This window comes from Hevea brasiliensis, chromosome 8, assembly GCF_030052815.1.
Source record: "Hevea brasiliensis isolate MT/VB/25A 57/8 chromosome 8, ASM3005281v1, whole genome shotgun sequence".
Classification (NCBI taxonomy): Eukaryota; Viridiplantae; Streptophyta; class Magnoliopsida; order Malpighiales; family Euphorbiaceae; genus Hevea; species Hevea brasiliensis.
This window is the reverse complement of record NC_079500.1, coordinates 10,885,675-10,904,104: the sequence shown is the minus strand read 5'-3', so window position 1 is coordinate 10,904,104 and position 18,430 is coordinate 10,885,675. Positions and strand designations below refer to the sequence as shown.

General features: G+C 33.0%; 2 protein-coding genes across 2 annotated transcripts; one reads left to right on the top strand and one right to left on the bottom strand.

Annotated features, from left to right (window-relative positions):
- Window positions 1–4,247: 4,247 nt before the first annotated feature.
- On the top strand, window positions 4,248–4,634 carry LOC110637913 (protein PELPK1-like). The gene has a single exon (XM_021788296.2). It carries the CDS (start codon window positions 4,248–4,250, stop codon window positions 4,632–4,634), a length of 387 nt encoding a protein of 128 aa, XP_021643988.2.
- An 8,577-nt stretch (window positions 4,635–13,211) lies between these two features.
- Window positions 13,212–13,559, bottom strand: LOC110637912 (protein PELPK1). Its single transcript, XM_021788295.2, has one exon. The coding sequence runs from the start codon at window positions 13,557–13,559 to the stop codon at window positions 13,212–13,214; it is 348 nt and encodes a 115-aa protein (XP_021643987.2).
- Window positions 13,560–18,430: the final 4,871 nt, after the last annotated feature.

Here is an 18,430-nt window from a genome sequence, read left to right as displayed (position 1 = left end):
CATTGAACTTGTAAAATTAAGAGAACAATTTTTGAAATACAAGCAATCCTAAAAATGCCTCACTAGCTCTAGAACATATCTCTTGGACCTATGAAGGCGAAATCCTAGCATATGCTTGATGAAGAAATGATTAAGGCATTCTTTGATATAGCCTCACTAAGCCTTAGTCATCTCTAATTAAAATGTATATCCCTTGTAGCCAACTTGAAGCCTATGTTTATCCCTTAGAATTTATTGATTACCCATGTTATTTACCTAGCCCTTAGTCTAAACACCTACCATACCTTTTTGAGAAAGCAATATGCATAAGGAAAATGAAGAGAGGATGTAGAACTCAAGAAAGAGTGCAAGTGTGTAATTGAAATCAAAGAAAAACTTACCTTTCCAAACCAGCAAAAGAAATGAGTTTGGGGGAGAGGACAAAAGGGACATAAAAAGAAAGAAAAAAAAAATGAGAAAAGGAAAGAAGTCCCAATATAAGTATCATGGAAGCATGCTTGGCACTGTAAAAAGCCAAAAGCCCTTCCTCTCCATACAAAATCAGTGCTTTATGCATACATGCTACCCTCATATTTGCATTCCATAAAAACCTTTCATTGGCAACCAAGTCATTATCCCCTAGCCCCATTACAACCCTTTTTAAAGACCTTTTGATCTTTTGAAAAGTGCATGCTATAATAGTGTAGATAGAAAATTGAGATATACCTATGGAGTTGGAATTGAATTACTTCTCCACAATTACTCACAAAAGAGGCAAGTTTGGGGGAGTTAGTGTTTCTCAAATCTATCCCGATAAAACAGGTTATTTGTGGCTTATTAATGGTCTTGTATAGAGGAATGATTAATCGAAACACCATGAAAGGAGGTGAAGTTCTAAACAGGCAGCTATTAGAACCCTTATGCCTTTGAAGAGGGAAATTGGAATGGAGGTTGGAGGAGTTCAATTCTATGCTTATTAAATTATTGGTTATACTCCTAAGTATCCCCTGAAATGTATTTTAAAACAGAATTTTACTTTGCTTGAGGACAAGAAAAAGTTTGAGTTTGAGGGTATTTGATACACTTGAATTGTATAGATGTTTTTAAGCACATTTGTATATTATTTCATAGCATTTAGACAAGTATTTCCATGTATAGTAGTTGATTTCATTAGTTTTTTTATAATTTCTATTGTCAAGCCCTTAATTCCATGTTTTCTGCATCATTTCAGGTGTTTGAGTGAAGCCCCAGAGTATGGGAGTGCAAAGAAAAGCTTGGAGAGGCCAAGAGACAGAGAATTGCTGCTGATACAAAGCACACGGGCCGTGTAAACCAAGCCCCAGATCCGTGTAACTCTCTGCCAGAAGAAAGCCAAGTGAATTAATGGAGAAACACAAGTACACGGGTCGTGTAAGTAGAACTGTGTAATCTGCAGAGACCCGTGTAAGTCTCTGCCGGGAAATAGCTTGAAGAACCTTATGGGAACAATAGTACACGGCCCGTGTAACCAGGCCCGTGTAATTGGCGTAAACCAGTGTAACTCTTTGTGCTAATGCAAGATTCTGCGATTCTCCTCCAGCAAGTTACACGGCCCTACACGTCGGGACCCGTGTAGTGACACACGGGCCGTGTACTATGCTGCAGCCAGTTTTATAACTCAAATTCCCCTCCTATTTTCGGATTAAAACGAGACTCCTAAAGCCTTTTGGACTCAAAAAATGACTTAACCCTAGAGCAACCAATATAAATAGAAAAGAAAACACCAGGAAAATGGGAGGTCTATCACTATCGTCGGGACTGCTGCTGAAGGCTGCTGTCGTCGGGCTCTACATCAGCACCAAAAGAAGTTTTCCAGCTGAAGCTCTACAAGATCAAAGCTGCAAACTCTCTTCGGTTCCTTCGTTTCATCTTCCTAGACAAATTTTTATTATTTTATTTCTTCTGCACAATTTTATTTTTATCGTTTTTACCTTTTATCATGATGTTTGCTGAACTCACCATGAGTGAGTTGTTTTCTTATTCTGGATTTGGGAGAGTAGCTCTTGTAATTATTATTATAGATGAACGCTGAGTTTTATTTATTGGATTTGAGATTCGTTGCTTAATTTAATATCTTGTGATCTTAATGCATGTTATGTGCTGGTACCCACTTAGCCATGATTGTAGATGTTAATTGAAGGACTGAAAGGTGAAGATTAACATTAGAAAATCAAGGTCTTGAACCTAGCAATTCTGACCTAGACATAGGCTGATACCTTTGTGGAACTTCAAAATCGATCAAAAATCCTAAGGGATTTTAATTAATTTAATCGCCACGAAAGTAGGGTTTGAGTTAATTAGAATACACCCTAGATGCCTCGAGAGAGGATTTAGGATAGCTTAGGACTGATTTCCATCAAGGAAAACAACCCTCAATCCAGTAAATAAGTTAGATAACATCCCTAGTAAGATTCAAGTGTGAAATCTTAATTTCAGAATTGTTTCAAATAAATCATTTTATTTTAAGTTTACCATTCTAGTGTTTAAAGTTAACAAACTTCATTCCCTAAGTATTCGATAGCCTAGACAGTCAAAATTTCTGTGTAGATTGGTACTTGCTAAACAAAATTCCTCGTGGGAATGATACTCTACTCATCACTTTATTACTTGTTAGCGATCCTTGCACTTGTGGTGGTTGCAAAAATAGCGAAACAGCATACTACTATATGGGCATCATGTCTTTTGAGGATATTCAGTTTTAGTGGGAGTTTGTATTTTTTCTTTTCTATTATAGACACATTTTCAGTTTTTAGTTTATGGATATATTAAGGATATTTTCTGCAGAAATAAAATTTCTTTCAGTTATTCATACTTTGATTTTAGTATGGTTTGATCTCAATAAGGTTTAAAGTGGACCAGTTGAAAATAGACATGTTCAGATCACATTGCATGTAATTTTCATGCTACACATCCATACTTGATCTATGTCATTTGATTATGTTAATATACATGATTAGGGATGGACTTAGTTACGACATGTATAACGAAAGTTGCCTTAGTTCTATGTTGGCATAATTGATGGATGAGATTGCTTAGAAATGCCTTTGAATCATGATAGTAAAATTTTGAGTTCATAAGGTTATACTATGACATACAATTATAAAGTAATATATATATATATATATATATATATATATATATATATTAAGATTAACAATAATTGTATGTTATGTCTATCATAAAAAGCTTGGCCCTAATAGTAAAAGTGATCTAATTTGGTTAAAATTAAGATGGGCCTAAATTATGTCATAAAGTATGAGTTTAAATGTATAGATACTCTATATATAGTTTCTAATTTTATGATGGGCTAAATTAGAAATAGGGAAAATATATCCAGATATAAAAGGGTTATGGTTCCAAATTATAGGCACGATTTTTTTGACATCCTATCATTAGAAAAGATAGAATTCTTCGTGCATATCAATTTGGAAGACCTAGAACCACAAGATCACAAAATTTTATTAGTATCATGGATTCAGGTATGCTTCCGCATCCTGTTTAATTTCTTGATAATTTGGCGTGATGGATTATGGCTAAATGGCATCTAGGGTTTCTACAATAATTTGGGTTTCTACAACATGAAAATGACAAGGCGACAAAGAACAAAATGAAGCCGATGAATGAGGCCATTGTTAAATTGAACAAAAGGGAGTTTTTGTTAAGAAGAAACAAGGTTTGGTTCTAGCAATATATATATATATATATATATATATATATATATATATATATGTAGTTGTTGCTGCCTTAAAAACTTAGCTTGGCCTCATGGTAGGTGATATGGACACCGTGTTTATTGGAGAAAAAACACATCATATTGAGTTGCTTGTTAGTTCACCTTTTTATCAATTTTCAACATAGAAAATTGACAACTATAGTTCTGGTTGGCTAAATATTCCTATTATCATAGCATATGTAAGCAAGTCAAAGAATATGGATATCAACATGAATTACAATTGGAGGGCAATCTAACATCGAGTTTTAAAGGAGGAACACCAAACATAAACAAACTCATTCTTTACTTTGTTATTGGCGATATTTTGTCAATGAAAGCCACTTATCTTCTAGTCCTAAGTTGAATTAACAAGATATCAAAGTGTCACAGTTTCCCCAACCACGTCACGTAATCTAAGCCCTATATAAGCCCATTGTTATACTTCGTTTTCCCTCATTCAAGATCTTCTTTGCTCAAAATCAACAAACTTCACAAGAATCAAAATATTCACTCAACAATGGCCTCTTTGAACTGTGTTATCCTTGCTTTACTTGTTGCTTTGTCATTTTCAAGCATCAATGATGCTATAGCAGCTTGCCATCTTCAGCAAATGCCGCCTCTGCCTTCACTGCCAAATTTGCCAAACCCTACTGTGCCATCCTTGCCTAAGCCAACATTATCGCCATTGCCTTCTTTGCTAACATTGCCACAACCCACATTACCAACTTTTCCAACCACTCAACCATCATTGCCTAAGCCCACATTGCCACCACTTCCTAGCCCGCCAATCATGCCTACTGTCCCCAAGGTCTCCTTGCACCCGCTGCCAGGCATGCCTTCCATCCCCACAATCCCTACTACAATTCCCCTTATCCCATTCCTCTCCCCACCACCTGGAAACTAGGCGCAGGATTTGTGTTCCCTAGTATGTGACAAACATGATGTGCTTTAATCTGCCATATACTAGAAGCTCCTTTCTCTTTGCTCCGTCTCCATGTGGAACCATATGTCACATAGATCTTTACTTGCTCTAATAGTTTTCTATTAGGCATTGTATTCTTGTTTTCTTAGTCTGTGATCAGTAATATGATATGGATTTCCTATGTCTTCATGATCATCAGTCTCTTGAAAAACATTTCTTCTATTCTGTAGTTATTCAAAGCTTTTGAATATATTCCATAACTGCAAAACATCCAACAAAGATCAGTTGCAAACTTATACTGCATAGATATTGTCAAAATAATACCCATGGTTGATACTTGTGGAAACCCATATATATTTATTATTTATTATTATTTTATTTTAATTAGCTAACAATAATTGTATATATTTATAAAATATATATATATATATATATATATATATATATATATATATATTATTAGATGACTTGCTTATTTATTTTTAAATATATATATTATTTTTGAAATTAAATATATATCTGCAATCTGAACAATCCAGTTCAATAATAACTCTTATCACATTCTATACCTAATAGAACTCTTGAAATATATATATACCCTAATCATCTCTCTCTGCTAAACTTTGCTCTCAAGCCTGTTTATCACCTCTTTTTTTCTACTAAATACTCTCAACAAGTATTTTCATCATCGTTTATTTATTGTTATATATGTATATATATAAATATATAAAATTTATAATTTATAATCTGATGTGCGTAGAGAATTCATAAATTCTTATTTCTCTATTCATCACCTTCGATTCTGTTTTCAAGGTAAAAATTATCATTCTTTGTTCAATAATTGGTGAATTTGATTTTATTTTCTTTCCTTGATTTATTACAACTACTCTAGAAATTTATTTTCTCTTTGACCATTGATATTGAATTGGGTTGATCATGATTAATAGTAACCTTGAATTTAGATTATATATATTAAAGTTATTTTATTTTATTATTATTTGATATTTTTCTTTTATATTTTGGGTATGTAAGAGATTCAAATATTCATTCTGTCAGCTGAAATTGTCTCTCTTTTATTGAATCTAGCTATTGTTTTAGAGGTTCCAGGTGAGTGGTAATTATAGTACATGGCACAATTTTAGTCCCTTTTAAAATTTCTTGGCATTAAATTTGTTATTAAATGAAATTTTAAATTAGTATTTCAATAATTATTTTTACATGTGATTTTCTATAGTTTTATTTTATTATTGAATTTTATTCCGATTTTGACTAAATAATTGACTTTGTCAATTATCTCTGCATTAGAGCAATTAGGATTTCGAGAACAAGCCTTTAGTGTCTTTATATTGAATGATATCTAACTATAAAATTTACTGATGTGCTACACTAAATTTATTTGAGATTGATTTGATCTTATTGACTCTCTGAAATTATTGAAATAAACTATTGGAATTGCACTATTAGTTATTATTTGCTATATGAAATTTTTTTGTTGATTTTGATTGATTTGTACAAATTGATTTTCTATTTTAAATTGGTACATGTGCCCAGTATCTGTTTTTGTTATCTGGCCCCACCGTGTGGACTATCACGATATTATGTTGCATTGTCGAGTCATACATCATTGCAGTTTATGGTTTGCATTAGTATCTTATGCATTGATATCTGTGAAGGAGGAGGAAGGTATCTAATATCTAGTAGCGCGCTTACCATCTGGCCTTTGGTGATGTGGGGTATCATCACCCTAGTGCACTGTACCATAAAATTTTTATTGAATGAATTTCTTTTATATATATGTTTTATGAAATTATTTTATTAATGTTTGATAGCATGAGCATGATTTATTTAAATTGAAATTTATTGTGAAATTAATCAAGCGTCTGCCTGTTCCTATTTCGTTGTGTGCTATGATTATCATTCACTGAGCATTAGCTCAAATCACGTTTTCTCTGTCTGTTATCTGTTTCAGATCAGTAGAATTCTATAACTGATTCAAATATTCAGTCCATCTTCTGAAGAAGGACAATCTTTGATTTGTTCTCATGGTATGCCCGAATTCATGTTTCCTCGAGTTAATAATTAGTTTAGTTTATTGAACAGTTTAAGTTTTTATTTAAAATCTGTAGAGACTCTGCAGTTTACTTATGGGATATTTATGATATTTATTCAGCATTTATTTATTTGGATTTTGTCTATTTTTTGGGATTAGTAAGTGACAATATATTTATTCAAGATACTCAGATAAGGCTTGCATGATTTAAGAATACTTAAATTATGCACCGGTCACGGTTCATAATTTTGGGCCATGACAAAGTTGGTATCAGAGCCAGGTTTAGGTCTAGTAAACTTACGAAGCATAGGATCCTTAACGTCTTTTCATTTTATCATTGCTTTAGATATCTGCGTCCTTCATAGTTTTTCACTTGTCTTAATTTGGCTCACATTTTCTGATTTACTGCTTATCTATTAAAATGAATAGGTGTCTGGGTCTGTTAAACGTAGGAGGAGAGCTAGGGTCAAGGGTCTTAATGGTGCAAACCTTTATCCAATAGGGGAGGTACCACTTCAAACTATTAATCAGACATCTGAACAGACGCCTATGGCTAAGTGGGCACAATCATTCGTTTCTTTCTCCATACTTTTCCATGAGATTTAGTACAATGCCTACTTTGTTAGAGTATCCTTTATCTGTATCAACACCTATGGGTAATGCAATAGACACTGATATGGTGTATAGGGGATGTATAGTTCACATTGGAGATAGGGACTTAGTTGTAGATCTTGTTTCTTTAGATATGTTTGAGTTTAATGTGATTTTAGGCATGGACTGGTTAGCCACTTATCACATTTCATTGGATTATCATAATAAAGTTGTGTTCTTTGAAATTCCTGAGGAGACAGAATTTCAATTTCAAGGAGATCGTAGTATAGCCTCTAGTAATCTTATCTCAGTAGTGAGTGTTAGATCATTATTGCGAAAGAGGTGTAAGGGGTATCTAGCTTATGTTAGAGATGTTCAAGTAGAAGGTGCAGGTTTGAAGAATGTTACAGTGGTTAAGGAGTTTCCTGATGTGTTTCTAGAAGATTTATCAGGTTTACCCCTGGAGTGAGAGGTAGAGTTTGGTATGGACTTAGTTCCTGGAACTAAGCCCATATCTATGCCACCTTATCGTATGGCACCCGCAAAACTTAAGGAGTTGAAGGAGCAGCTATAGGACCTGCTAGATAAGGGGTTTATTCGCCTTAGTGTTTCTCCATGGGGTGCTCCTGTGTTATTTGTACGGAAGAAGGATGGGTCTTTGAGAATGTGCATTGATTATAGGCAATTGAATAAGGTGACTGTGCGTAATAAGTATCCTCTTCCACGTATAAATGACCTGTTTGACCAACTTCAAGGTGCAATGTATTTTTCCAAGATTGATCTTCGATCCGGGTATCATCAATTGAGGGTCAAGAAAGAAAACATACTCAAAACGGCCTTTAGGACTAGGTATGGACACTATGAATTTCTTGTAATGTCTTTTGGTCTTACCAATGCTCCAGCCACTTTTATGGATCTCATGAATAGAGTTTTCAAGCCTTTCTTAGATCAATTTGTTATAGTATTCATCGATGACATTCTAGTGTACTCAAAGAGTAAAAAGGAGCATGAGCAGCTTTTGAGAATTGTCCTTCAGACCTTACGTGAACACAAGCTATATGCCAAGTTCTCAAAATTTGAGTTCTGGTTAGATAGTGTGGCTTTCATAGGCCATACAGTATCTAAGGAAGGGGTGTGCGTTGATAAGAAGAAAGTTGAGGCAGTGCTTCATTGGCCTAGACCCACAACTGTGTCAGAGATTCGTAGTTTCTTTGGTTTAGCGGGGTATTATAGACAGTTTGTTCAAGACTTCTCTCATATTGCAGCACCTTTAACTAAGTTGACACAGCAGAATGTGAAATTTCAATGGTCTGAGGCTTGTGAAAAAAAGTTTTCAGGAGCTTAAGACTCGTTTAACTACAGCACCAGTGTTAGCCCTTCCGTCTGGATCAGGGGGGTTATGTAGTGTATTGTGATGCTTCTAGGATTGGTTTAGGATGTGTTTTGATGCAGCATGGATGGGTTATTGCATATGCTTCTCGTCAGTTGAAAAGCCACGAGCAGAATTATCCAAATCATGATTTGGAAATGGCTGCAGTAATTTTTACTTTGAAAATCTGGAGGCACTATCTGTATGGTGAGACTTTTGAAATCTTCACTGACCACAAAAGTTTCAAATACATCTTTAACCAACGTGATCTTAATCTAAGGCAAAGGAGATGGGTAGAATTGCTGAAGGATTATGATTGCACCATACAGTATCACCCTGGAAAAGCTAATGTGGTGGCTGATGCTCTAAGCAAAAAGTCTTCTGGTAGTTTAGCCCATATATCTACCAAAATGAGGCCTCTGATTGGTGAATTACATGAGTTGCTAGATCAGGGAGCAGAGTTTGAAATCATAACTAGATCATTCTTAGCACATTTTCGAGTTAGGCCTAACTTGATTCCTTGAATTAAGGCTGCTCAGAAGAGGGATTCGTAGTTGTGTGAGATTATAGATACTATTCATCAAGGCCAAGCTTAAGGGTTCATGTTAAATGATGATAGAGTTCTTCGTTATGGCACTAGACTTTGTGTCCCCAATGTTTATGAGTTGAGAAGAGAAATCATGGAGGAGGCACACCATTCTGCTTACACAGTACACCCAGGTTCAACTAAGATGTACCGTGATTTATGGGAGCATTATTAGTGGGGTGGCATGAAGAGGGATGTTGTAGACTTTGTTGCTAAATGTTTGACCTGTCAACAGGCTAAGGCAGAATTGGTCCATTTGAAATTTTGGAGAGAATTGGAGCAGTTGCTTACCGTTTAGCCCTTCCACCTAGTTTTACACATGTACATCCAATTTTCTATATTTCTATGCTTAGGATGTAACAGATCCATCTCATGTTTTACAACATCAAACCATGCAATTTAGGGATGATATGTCATATGAGGAGCAACCAGTAAAGATTTTAGATCGACAAATTAGGAAACTCCGGTCTAAGAAAGTGACTTTGGTCAAAATCTTGTGGCATAATCACTCAAGTAGTGAGGCCACATGGGAGGCAGAATCTGAAATGCGAGCCAAATATCCTCACTTATTTGATTCTTCAGGTAAGAATTTTGTTTATTCAAATTCGGGAACCGAATTTGAATAAGGGAGGAAGTATGTGGAAACCCATATATATTTATTACTTATTATTATTTTATTTTAATTAGCTAAGAATAATTTAATATATTTATAAAATATATATATATATATATATATATATATATATATATTTTATTGGATGGCCTGCTTATTTATTTTTAGATATATATATTATTTTTGAAATTAAATATATATTTGTAATCTGAACAACCCAATTCAATAATAACTCTTATCCCATTCTACACCTAATAAAACTCTTGAAATATATATATACCCTAATCATCTCTTTCTGCTAAACTTTGCTCTCAAGCCTATTTATCACCTCTTTTTTTCTACTAAATACTCTCAACAGGTATTTTCATCATCGTTTATTTATTGTTATATATATATATATATAATTTATAATTTATAATCTGATGTGCGCAGAGAATTCATAAATTCTTATTTCTCTATTCATCACCTTTGATTCTGTTTTCAAGGTAAAAATTCACATTCTTTGTTCAATAATTGGTCAATTTGATTTTATTTTCTTTCCTTGATTTGTTACAACTACTCTAGAAATTTATTTTCTCTTTGACCATTGATATTGAATTGGGTTGATCATGATTAATAGTAACCTTGAATTTAGATTATACCTTGAATTTAGATTATATATATATATATATATATATATATATATATATATATATATATATAGACACACACGCAGGGACGTCATTGTCCCCTGTTCATCCACGTCCACGTCCACCGAATACATCCCTGCGTGTATGTATATATATATTAAAGTTATTTTATTTTATTATTATTTGATATTTTTCTTTTATATTTTGGGTATGTAAGAGATTCAAATATTCATTCTGTTAGCTGAAATTATCTCTCTTTTATTGAATTTAGCTATTATTTTGAAGGTTCCAAGTGAGTGGTAATTATAGTACATGGCACAATTTTAGTCCTTTTTAAAATTTCTTAGCATTAAATTTATTATTAAATGAAATTTTAAATCAGTATTTCAACAATTATTTTTACATGTGATTTTCTAGAGTTTTATTTTATTATTGAATTTTATTCTGATTTTGACTAAATAATTGATTTTGTCAATTATCTCTGCATTAGAGCAATTAGGATTCCGAGAACAGGCTTTTAGTGTCTTTATATTAAATGATATCTGACCATAAAATTTACTGATGTGTTACACTGAATTTATTTGAGATTGATTTGATCTTATTGACTCTCTGAAATTATTGAAATAAACTATTGGAATTGCACTATCAGTTATTATTTGCTATCTGAAATTTTTCGTTAATTTTGATTGATTTGTACAAATTGATTTTCTGTTTTGAATTGGTACCTCTGCCCAGTATCTGTTTTTGTTATCGGGGCCCACCATATGGACTATCACGGTATTAGATTGCATTGTCGAGTCATGCATCATTGCAGTTTATGGTTTGCATTAGTATCATATGCATTGATATCTATGAAAGAGGAGGAAAGTATCTAATATCTGGTAGCGCACTTACCATCTGGCCTTTGGTGATGTGGGGTACCATAAAATTTTTATTGAATAAATTTCTTTTATATATATGTTTTATAAAATTATTTTATTAATGTTTGATAGCATGAACATGATTTATTTAGATTGAAATTTATTGTGAAATGAATTAAGCGTCTGCCTGTTTCTATTTCGTTGTGTGCTATAATTATCATTCACCAAGCATTAGCTCAAATCACATTTTCTCTGTCTGTTATCTGTTTCAGATCAGTAAAATTCTGTAACTGATACAAATATTCAATCCATTTTCTGGAGAAGGACAATCTTTGATTTGTTTTTATGGTATGCCCGAATTCATGTTTCCTCAGGCTAATAATTAGTTTAGTTTATTGAACAATTTAAGTTTTTATTTAAAATCTATAGAGACTCCGCAGTTTACTTATGGGATATTTATTATGTTTATTAAACATTTTGTTTATTTAGATTTTGTCTATTTTTTGGGATTAGTAAGTGACAATATATTCATTCAAGATACTCTGCTAAGACTTATATGATTTAAGAATACTTAAATTATGCGCCGATCACAGTTCATAATTTTGGGTCGTGACAATACTTTTGTTTAACTAGCTTCAAGCGTGATACAGTATATGCGAACTGCTGCCTCAGGCTAATAATTAGTTTAGTTTATTGAACAGTTTAAGTTTTTATTTAAAATCTATAGAGACTCCACAGTTTACTTATGGGATATTTATTATGTTTATTCAGCATTTTGTTTATTTGGATTTTGTCTATTTTTTGGGATTAGTAAGTGACAATATATTCATTCAAGATACTCTGCTAAGACTTGTATGATTTAAGAATATTTAAATTATGCGCCGATCACAGTTCATAATTTTGGGTCGTGACAATACTTTTGTTTAACTAGCTTCAAGCGTGATACAGTATATGCGAACTGCTGCATGATTTTCAAAGGAACAGAAAGCTAAATAATGCTTTAATTTTCTTCCAAGTATTTCTGAACAATTCAGATTCTAAGCACAAACTGTGTCCAATAATATAACACTAATCACACTGCTAAGAAAGGGGTCCTTAATGCACTTCTATTGATTGTTCTATAAAATCAAGGAAAAGAAAGGAAGGAAGAATTTCAGTGAACCTTTTTCTGGTTTTTTTCATCTGAGAATCTCAATGAATTCAAAGAATTTTAGTGAGTTTGAACAACAAATTAAATCACTATACTCCAACTAGTAGCCACACTTTAGAGATTATAATTAATTAGATTATAATGGCTAAAGAATATTTATCGTACTAATTCATAATACATTAATTGTTGAATTTTCTAATAACATACAGCCATCCTTATCTCTGTAAGGATTATGGCAATTTGGTCTCTTTCTTCTACTACAATAACAAGAACAATTATTCTTCCACTGCATCACACTCATGTTCAATTATAGACCACAGGCTTTATAGACTAAAGAGATGATTTCTTACGTTCTCAAACATTCTGATAGTTAGTATTGCAGAAATTATAATCACGTTCAAATTAAGTTTTTCAGATGGTCTTTAGTGCCAATTAAATGGAAAGCATGATTGCATTGAAATTTGAAAAAGAAAATAGGAAAGGACAATATGAAAGAAGTGAAGATAAGTAAGTCCACATAGTGTCGTCTCCAAGTACAAATGTAAAATGGCAATCCAATCATCAAACCATACAAATAATTAACGATGCTTAAACAGATGAACTAAACCAGAAACAAACGAACTGAGTAATTTAAATCGACTCCCCAGAGATGGACTAGTTTCCAGGTGGTGGAGAAAGGAATGGGATGGATGGAATTATCGTTGGGATGGACTAGTTTCCAGGTGGTGGAGAAAGGAATGGGATGGATGGAATTATCGTTGGGATAGTGGGAATCAAGGGAATGCTGGGTAAAGGAGGCAAAGTGACCATTGGGATGGTGGGGACAATGGGCAAGCTAGGAAGAGGAGGCAGAGAAGTTTGAACAGTTGGCAAGGTTGGCAAGGTTGGCTGTGGGAGAGTAGGGCTGGCTGGCATTGGTGGCAGTACAGGTGTTGGCAAGTTCGGCACTGAAGGCAATGGAGACAATTGCAAGAGATGACGAGCTGCTAAGCCAACATCCATGCCTGAAAATGACAAGGCAACAAAGAAGGCCAAAATGAAGCAGTTGAAGTTCTCCATAATTAGATTCGTAAATCTTGAACAAAGGAAATTTTTGTTACGAGTCTGGATGAGAAACGAGGTCTGGTTCTAGCAATTTATACAGGTAGCTGCAGCCTGACTTGGCTTCGTCTTATGGTAGGCGATAGGACACCATGTTTAGATAAGAAAAACTCTGAATCATATTGGTCCACTTGTTAGTTCACCTTATGAATTTTCTGCAGAAAACTGACAAATATGGTTTTGGTTGGCTAATATTGCTATCTACCCACATCTATTTATCTATAATCTATAATATATATAACATATAATATATATAAATGCACGAATGAGATATAAACTTTTAAACGAATAAAAATATCCTTAATATAATTATAATATTACTTTATTACTAATTAAATATTTATTTATTTATTTATTATATATATTTTAAAATTTTAATTACGAATTTTTTTAATAAATTTAATTATTTATAGTCCATATTTAATTCAACTTTCACATTTCTATTCATACACATAATTGAAATTTACTAAAAATTTATAGATGAGCATCCGAATAACTGATTTATGAAATCAGGGTCATGCGGTTTAGAAATGGTCCAAGCAATCCCGCGTAGCTCGAACATAGGGTCGAGCTATCCCTCATAGTTTGGACGTAAGCCTTGAGTTATTCCGAGTAACTCAGGCAATCATACTATGATAAGGTTTCCCAAAATACTCGCCACACAGTCCTAGCCTCCAAAGGAATCCTACGCTGTCTAGACTTCATGTTCTATCTTAACATCAACTCCTACTTCAGTTAGAGTTAATGTCAAAGCCTATAGAAATGGTTGAAAGGTACTCATATCCTAACTTGATTTACTTTCTCATTATTATATTTAAGACCAGCTGATTGAACCTGTGAACTGACTCTTAAACCGATCCAAGTTTTTAATTGCATCAAATAAGAAAGTGACCCATCGTGATTCGATAGAGCTAGCGGTTGAACCATTGAACCGGTATGACCTAGCCAGTTCAATTATTTAATAAAATATCCTTTTTTTAATTTTTAATATTGAAAATTAAACTCAAAACATCATAAAAAAATCTTTAAAATCAAAATTAATTGAACTAACTTGGTAGCTATGTGTTTTATATTTTAATATATTTATTTTTTAATATATACTTAATATTTCATAAATATTAAAAAGAGAATTATACACTTATAGAAATTTTTATGCATTATATTACTTTAATATTTTTATATAAAATTTAAAAACACTATTAAAATTTATTAAATATAACTTAATATATGTTAAATTTTTATTTTAAATAATTAAAATTTTATTAATTATATTATTTATATTAATAAGTGTTATATTTAATTAATTTTAATTAATTTATATATTTAATTAATTTTTAATGACCCACTGATTAAACTATTAACCCATTCACCCAGTCCTTTTACCCGGTCAACCTCTGGATCGGGTTTAATAACACTAATTGCAGGTTCATACCCACAGAGATCCAATAACAGCATTATGCATATTTAAAAAAAGATTTTAGTTTTTTTATCCCAATAAAAATTAAAAAAAAAAAAACCCTTACAGATTAAGTATTAATCGATACCATAAATAGGATTTAAAATTCTTTGCTTTATTGCTTTAGTTATATATATATTTTTTTTTATCTCCACATAAACATTTTGTTTATTTTTGTAGTTACTGAAAGCTTTTGAATATATTCAATAAATGAAAACTATCTAACTCAGGTCATTTGCATGCTTAAACTGCCTAGATATTGTTAAAATAATGGCCATGCTTGATGCTCCAAACAGAGGATTAAAATAAAAAAAAAAACAATGGCCCTCATGTCTCATATCATAGTGAACATTGTAAAAGCAAAAGGTCCCAATTTAGAATCAAACTAAAGCCCTTCAGTTTTAAGGACTGATGTTCTAGCATTGAGCCATAGGGATTCATTTGCTTTGTTCCCTAGAATGTTCTATTATACCATTGAATGAGATCATTCTGAAAGTCAAAACTAAAGATCCTTATGTGCACATACAAAAAAAGAAGCTTCCTATACGTAGAATCAAACTATAGCCCCTTCAGTTCTCAAGAATCAAGACTAAAACAGTACCACCAATTCAGCATTTTATTGTACCACTTGTCCCAGCCAGTGAGATCATAGTAAAAATAATAGCAAAATATTGAGAAAGCATAACCAGCAATACTTTATTCCATCTCTGTGTGCATAACAGAAACAGAACTGGTGAACATGATAAAGCAAAAGGTATGTAGAATCTAACTACAGCCCCTTAGTTTTCAAGGCTGATGCCCTACCATTGAGCTATGGGGACTTGCATGTCTTATGTTCCTGCATATATTTTATTTTACCAATAATTAATGGGACCACTACAAAAGCCAAAGGTGTCTATAAGCAAATCACATGTAAAGCAAACTAAATATAAAATTTTGCTAGGCAACTTGTATCTTACATCCATTGTTTTATTCTATCCTATCCTATGTCCACAGATAAGAACAATGAAGGAATGGCAAACAAAAAGGTCCCTAAAACAAAAGGGTCCCTTAGGGACTTGTTTGTATTATATTCACAATGAGAATTTTTTTCCTACCAATTGATTATTGCCATAATAAAAACAAAGGTTCCTTTCATTTGTCATATATGCTTGATAAGACCATAAGCAAAATAAATGTTCTTGTATGACTATATTAAAAAGGCATCTTCATGCACAACGATTCCTGCTTAGCAAGAATGGTGGGAGTTTATCCAGTCTGCAATATTACCTTGAGATCAGTGGAAACACAACAAAAATCGTAGGCACCCAGCGGACATCTGCTTCTTATGATTTCTATGAAATCTGATTCCATCATTAGCTAAAGGAACTATATATATAAACAAAGGTTCCCATGTGTTTATAAACCCAAGACCATAACAAAGACCAACAACAGACCTCTGCTTCCCTTCCCATTTTTTCTATGATAATTAATTGTATCATTAACTAAAGGGTCCACAAACAGAAGTCACCATTTATTTTGACATGTAAGACAATTTAAAAAAAAACAAAAAAACAAAGGCGCCCATGTCTTGTATGGTGGTGAACTTGAAAAAATCTAAAGGTCCCCATGTAGAATCGAACTACAGCCCTTCAGTTTTAAAGACTGATGCTCTACCATTGAGCTATAGGGACTTAACTGCTTTATTCCCCAGAATAATGTTTTATTATACCATTGAATGAGATCATGCTAAAAGTCAAAACTAATGAACCTTATGTGCACATAACAAAAACAGAAGGTTACTACAGGTAGAATCTAAGTAAACTAAAGGGGGGAATCATTAATTCAAATCTATTAATTTTTCTTTAAAAAGCATGGGAAGAGAAAATTGAAATAAAAATCTCAGTGGACCTTTTTTTGTTTTTCTATTCTGATAATTCCAATGAATTCAAAGAATCTGAGAGAGTATGAAGCACTACAAAATCATGGACTATAATATAATGAGTTGCTGCACTGGTAAACGTGTTGAGACTATAATTTGTTACCAGGGCTAATGAATCCTTTCTCATACTAATGTCTGCACAAAAAAGACATTAAAAAAAATCTCAATTAGATTGAATGACCACATACTCCAATTAGGTAACTACATGAGTAGGAGCTCAGTGTGTATATGATAGAGAGGCAGAGAGAGAATAGTAAATATGTTGGAGAACAGAGATAATAGTTGTTAATAGAATAAAAAAATGCAGCCTTTTGGGCTATTGAGATATAAATGATAGCAAATAAAGTTGACAGTTTCAGTTGCAGCAAATTGAACTACAGACCTTCAGTTATAAAAAGTGATGCTCTACCATTGAGCTGTAGGGACTTCCGTGTCCTATGTTTCTGTGATATTTTATTGTCCATTGATTAATGGGATCTTTACAAAAGCAACAGGTTCCTATGAGTGACAGCCAAGGAAAACTAAATATAAAAATGGTTTCTGCAATACTTTATTCTGCCATAGGCTAAAGGGTCCACAGACAGATCTACGAAATAAAAAGGCAGGCATGTATTACATGGTAGCGAACACAAAAACACTAAAAAGGTCCCCATGTAGAATCGAACTACAGCCCTTCAGTTTTAAAGACTGACTCTCTACCATTGAGCTATAGGGACTTGCTTTGTAATTCCCTAAAATATTTTATTATACCATTGAATGAGAACATGCTAGAAGTCAAAACTAAAGATCCTTATGTAAGCATAACAAAAACTGACGGTTCCTATATTAAGCTCCAGTCAGCATAGGCAAGTCAGTAGATGGCCATGTGGTTATTATTATTGACAGAAATTTCTATCAGTTTTCTGTCAGTAATTCATATAAAAATAGCATCTAATAATAATAGAGAAGGCTTGTAACTGAAATCCATTATCAGAATTAATACAAGAAATATTCCTTCTCCTGAGTCCCGATTGAATTTCTCCCTCCCTCTCTCTCTTCTTCTCTCTTCTTTTCTTATCTCTTTCCCTCAGTTTCTTCTCTCTTCACTTCCTTTTCTCTCTTCGTTCCCTGCTTCCAAACAAGAGTTAGACCCTCCAAATCCCCAAACAAACATCCTATAGGTAGAAAACTACTATAGCCCTTCAGTTCTCAAGACTCACACTCTACCATCAGGCTGTAGGGACTTTTGTCCCTTGCATTTGCTTCTGTAATTTATTCTATTACAACTTGTCCACAGCTATTGAGATCATAATAAAAACAAAAACAAAAGAGCAAGAGTGTGAGTAGTTTACAAGCAAAAGTTTCTAATCCGGATCCCTATATAGAAATGAACTACATGCCTTCAGTTTTAAAGACTGAGGCTATACCATTGAGATATAGGAACTCATTTGCTTTATTCCCAACAAAGTTTTA